The following is a 5,086-nucleotide window of genomic DNA, read 5'->3' as shown; positions in this document are numbered from 1 at the left end:
TTTTATCATCCCTTTGTGCAACTTTTTTTTGTTAGAATGATCACTGGACATTTATTTTGTTGTGTTAAATGATTTAACATAATTAAGTCAGAGATAGAGCAGACAGGAAAATATACATAAGGGTACCCAATGTATATTTTCAATGCTGAAAATTACACATTCAATACTACCTGTTGCGTGAGATGCTAGGAAGTAGCTGCTTTGAGGTGGATTCATTTTGACTCAATTTTATACATAGCAAATGGCAGAATTTTTAAAATGATGAAAGAAAACAAAAAAGGAAAAAAGAATTCAAGACTTTATTTCAAATATATATTGAGCAAAATTCAACTAACAATAAAATGTCCCTATCATAAAAAGTATAAAATACAAACAAAAATGATAATGTTAGGTAGAATACAAAGAATTTGATTTGACTTTTTTATTTGAAACAAATCAAAAGAATAACCTCATAATATGGAAAAACTGTTTGAAAAGCCATATGTAATGTTTGCCCACATTATCTTAAGAAATATTCTAGAGTTAGCATAAATATTTGCAAATACGAAAAAAAAAACTACACTGGTTAGAAAAACACAATACTATACACAAAATTTCTAAGCAAACTATGTAATAGGATTTGCTTGTTTGTGAATTAATATAATTCTGTGTGGATGCAGGCAAAACACCATTTTCCCTGATGGAGGAAATGTCCAGACAAAGAAACAGTTGAAACTTGGGTCAGTTAAAGACAATAAGACGGAAAAGGGCAGCGAGATGGTGTTACAGGAAAGGGCACGGGTGTAATAAAGTGGCCCGGGCATTGTGGCCAACGCTAGCATGCTCCTGTATCATAGTGCTATTCTCTGGGGCACAGCAGGGTGGGCTCTCGCTATCAGACTGGTTCAGGCCAGAACATGGACAGTGGCTGGAGAACAGAAACTCCTGCTGGGTCTGGTAGCCATGCAAGTTAGAGCATTGATTACAGAGCAAAAGGGTGGTGGGACGGGCTGGACGAGAGATGGATAGATAGATGGATGGATGGATGGATGGATGGATGGAGGGAGTGTGTTAAGTGTTAGATGCAACATTGGACAGTTTAAGGCGCTCTTCTTCTGCCTGTTGCTTCTGCCGGCTCTCTTGTTCAACATGGAATCCCACCATGAGCTGGTATACCACTACCCCAAAAAATGCTCCGATGAAAGGACCAAAAATTGGCACGAAGAACCAGTAGGAACCAGCCCTGAAAGGGAGATATTGAGAACTTTGTAACGCTCACCTTTGAAGTTATTGCATACAAGAGGAAGAAAATGAAGCAGTATTTTAAAAACTAAGATATACAAAGGAATGCCACAATGTATTCACCATATTGACCACCTCATTTACCAAAAAATCACGGAACTTTAATGCCGAAGACAAAGGTATTGCTGTCCCGTAATAGTTACCCATTACCACATCCCACCCTGTCCCACATGGAGAAAGAACACAAGGTATATTAATAAGCCGTTTTCATATTTTGGTGTAGAGCATAAATGTAAACTGCAAGGGGTTTTAAATAAATCAAAACTAGACTCACGAGAAGACTTCACCACCATAGCCTGCAATAGCAGTGAAAAGACGAGGGCCCAGGTCTCTGGCAGGGTTAACAGCGTATCCCGAGTTGAAGCCCATTGAAAGGCCAATGACCAGCACCACAAAGCCAACTGTGAATGCCTCCAGTCCTTGGGGGATGGGGTTGTTGTAGGGGTCCACGATGGCCAAGATGCAAACGATGAGAGCAGCCGTACCAATCATCTGCACACAAAGTGTAACGCAGATGTACATTACGCAACTCTACTCTTCAGAAATATTCAACTTTACCAGACAGTTGGGTGTTCTCATGCTCGTTTCATTCATAGCCCTGTAGTTTGCTTTAAAATATAAAGCCTTAGTCATTATTGAACTGGAAAGTGAAAAAGAAAGCTCCCCGAAGACTAACCTGGTCAAAAAATCCATTGATGGGTGTGAGGTGAGGTGAAGGGTATGTAGCAAAGATTCCTGCCGTGGAATTTTCCCCCATAACAATAAGGTTCCCTTTGCCAAAGTCCCAGATGGCATCTAAAAGAACACAGTTATAGTCCACATTTTAATTGATTTTAAGCAGTTTGGCTGATTGAAAAAGTCGAATGTGTGAGCGGCGAAGCAAATTTTGCTCTGGCAACTTTGAGCAAGGTACAGTATTCAATTTGAATAGCTTAATAAAGAATAAAAATAAAGAAAAATCTACAACTGACAATTAAAATAGTTTAGATGAGAACAACTGGAAATGCACAGCAAACCAAAGTAAGGCTCACGAACCGAAGTAGAGGCCAAAAATGATTCCAGCACCCAGGAAGGCTCCCAGAGTTTGAAAGGCGAAATACACTGGAAACTTCCTCCACTTCTCTCTTCCCAGTATGCACAGGGCCAAGGTCACAGCAGGGTTCAGATGGCCTCCTACAACAGAAATTTAATACACGAAGGAGGTAATTTGTTGTGGTAAATCAATCCTAATCTCCCACAATGAGAATACTGAAATATGGTGATTTTCTCTTCATGCTTATGAGTAAAGGTCTACACAGAAGAAAACACCGGCTTTTAATCTTCCGCCTTTACCCTGGAATGACATGACCTGGCTCACCTGACACTTGTCCGCACACCAGGATCCCCAGCGTTGCACCAAACCCAAAAGCAAAGTTGACAGTGATGAACAAACCATGAGATCCACCGCTGAGTACCACTTGGGCCAGCGATCCACAGCCAAACATCTGTCAGATAAGGAGACACACCAAACACGTAAAGAGCACCATTTTCCCTGAGGTGCGCTGCATTGCTGTTTTTTTTTTGTTTTTTTTGTTCAACAAGCAGAAGATCGGACATCTTTTCATGTGTGATTATATTCAGCCTCCATAAGGTGAGTTTCCGTGACCTTGTATCCATTAACCGTTGGATACAACGGTTGGATACAACGGTGCTGTACTTCATGACGGAGGCTTCAGGTGTCTGAATTTGTACATGTCAGGGTATGTTTACTGCATACTTTTGAAAGAGGTGGGTGAGGAGGTCTCAAGATTATACTTCTTGCTTAACACACTTTGGCATTTCTAGAAAAGGGGAAGTGTGTAGTGTGAGGTTTGGAGAGAGGAAGAGCTTCACCATAGAGAATCGGGAACAAAGTGAGCTTTGTCTCTCCGTCCCCCTTGTCCTGCAGACACACTGCATGCAGCAGGGTAAATCGCATAGGTAGACTGGCTCAGAAATATGCCACAGCAAATACTCTGCTCTTAACAAGGAAGAGATGTTGTATCCCAGCCAAGTCGGCACACACTGTTTGACCTTGTTGACAATTAACACCTTCCTCTTCTTGATTAGTCATTTATATAACATTCCCTTGGAAATTTCTCATCCATTGTGTGTTTCCTTCCACTTTACGTTATTAGGTTGTTCATAATTTCACCACCGGGAATACAGCCAGTCTTACTGAAATATTTGTACTCTGCTCTTCCGTGCCCACTTGACTTAGAAATGGTAACTGAAAAATATGAATAATCACGTATTGTGCATAAAAGCATTTTCATCAGAATTCTTTCATGCTACAAATTTCTCTTATGATGGGAGAATGAGTCATTCCTAAACTTTTCAGTGGGGAAGTCCATTGACTAGTACAGCTATATTTATGAGCTGAAGGCCATATCACTTCATTGGGTGTATTAACAAAAAATAAATGCTTAAGTAATAAATGTTTAAAGCTTAAAATGACAAAGCTTAAAAGCTATTTCTGGAGAAGATTTCAAAGTAAAGCTGCCGTTCTTGTATTATATCAAGTTTCTTTTTTTTTGGAGGGGGGACCTTTTTTGAGATTATAAGAAAAATTTGATCACTGTGGAATTGGTCACTTCTGCCTGATTGATCACTATGGAATCTTGAATAATTGCTCATTTACACTCACGATGTTCTTGTACGCTTCTATAGTGCCCTGCTCTGAAAACTCAACCAAAATCTATTCAGTGCAGAATGCGCGGAGTTTAAAAAACTAAACCACATTAATATTACATGCTTTCTGCTTCTGAAAATACACATAAAGTGTGACGTTAAGCCAAACGTGCTACTACATGTAGTTTTCACCCTAACTCTCTGTAATGCGCATACATCAAAAACATGACAGAATGAACAGAAATATGCTGAACAGATAACATCATGACATGAAGGCGTTGTGAAAGTATGTAAACGATCCCTCAATAAGCGATTAAAATTCCCTCTACAAAATAACAGCCAAGCGCAAAACAGCTATGAAAAGAGAAAATAACTGCAGATTATAAACTGCAGAAGTGAAGCACTGCAGGTCAAGTTACGTAAAGATAAGTCCATACTTTATATATGACTAGAAGTTCCAGCTGAGAAGCACATAGCGAAGACTCACCACTAAAATGAGAGTTCCCAAGCACTCAGCCAGGGCTTGGCGGACCAATAGGTTGCGGATGTGGAACGAGCGCGACAGCTTGTCCAGGTAGTACTTCTGCCTTCCCATGGCGTCAGTATGGATGACTCTCGTTGTGCAAGCGAACGTATCTCCAGTGGACTTCTGCGAGACAGCTGGCCACTTCTCTTCTTAAAGGACAGGGAACAGCCCATGTTTACATTCAACCATCCTCCTCGAACCTCCCGCCCTATTCCCTGCTGGAAGCCCTCCCCCGTCGCTGCCCTGCGCGCTGCACACGTTATAACACCCTCTCATCTTCAAGATCGCTCGGTCACAGACACACCCTCCCACAACACCCTCCCTCTTCTTCTCGGAAGCCTTACTTTTTCTTTTTTCCTCCTAAACTCTGCAAAAATTGTGCAATTTCTCTCTTCAGGAAGCAAATGAGCACGATAGACTGCCTTATTGTGTTCTCATAACCTTCCTTTAAGAAGTGAAATAGGAAAAAACATACAGTGCATTCACAATAGCCATACAACTCAATTGTATAATAATCAGTTATCACTTATGTAACTACACTGTATTACAAAGCCATCTACTCACTTATCAGGCAACACTAAACACTGGGCAGTGGCAGAAGATTAGATGTATGACAGTGCATACATATAG

At 40.6% G+C, this 5,086-nt stretch overlaps 1 protein-coding gene across 1 annotated transcript; it reads right to left on the bottom strand.

The window, feature by feature from the left end:
• Window positions 1–473: 473 nt before the first annotated feature.
• On the bottom strand, window positions 474–4,653 carry LOC108938349 (aquaporin-3-like). The gene is made up of 6 exons (XM_018758870.2): window positions 4,418–4,653; window positions 2,639–2,765; window positions 2,317–2,454; window positions 1,958–2,076; window positions 1,556–1,773; window positions 474–1,222 (listed from the first exon to the last, which is right to left on the bottom strand). The coding sequence occupies exons 1-6, from the start codon at window positions 4,523–4,525 to the stop codon at window positions 1,051–1,053; spliced, it is 882 nt and encodes a 293-aa protein (XP_018614386.1). The 5' UTR covers window positions 4,526–4,653; the 3' UTR covers window positions 474–1,050.
• Between the last annotated feature and the right edge of the window lie 433 nt (window positions 4,654–5,086).

This window comes from Scleropages formosus, chromosome 17 (genome assembly GCF_900964775.1).
Source record: "Scleropages formosus chromosome 17, fSclFor1.1, whole genome shotgun sequence".
Lineage (NCBI taxonomy): Eukaryota > Metazoa > Chordata > Actinopteri > Osteoglossiformes > Osteoglossidae > Scleropages > Scleropages formosus.
This window is presented reverse-complemented; position numbering and strand designations above follow the sequence as displayed.

Excerpts from the sequence above, each read along its gene's own strand:
- LOC108938349 (XM_018758870.2), bottom strand. The coding sequence starts at position 4,525 with ATGGGAAGGCAGAAGTACTACCTGGACAAGCTGTCGCGCTCGTTCCAC. Across the intron at positions 2,455-2,638 it reads GGTGTGCGGACAAGTGTCAG|GAGGCCATCTGAACCCTGCT; the intron begins GTGAGCCAGGTC and ends TTTCTGTTGTAG. Across the intron at positions 2,077-2,316 it reads CATTTTTGGCCTCTACTTCG|ATGCCATCTGGGACTTTGGC; the intron begins GTTCGTGAGCCT and ends GTGTTCTTTTAG.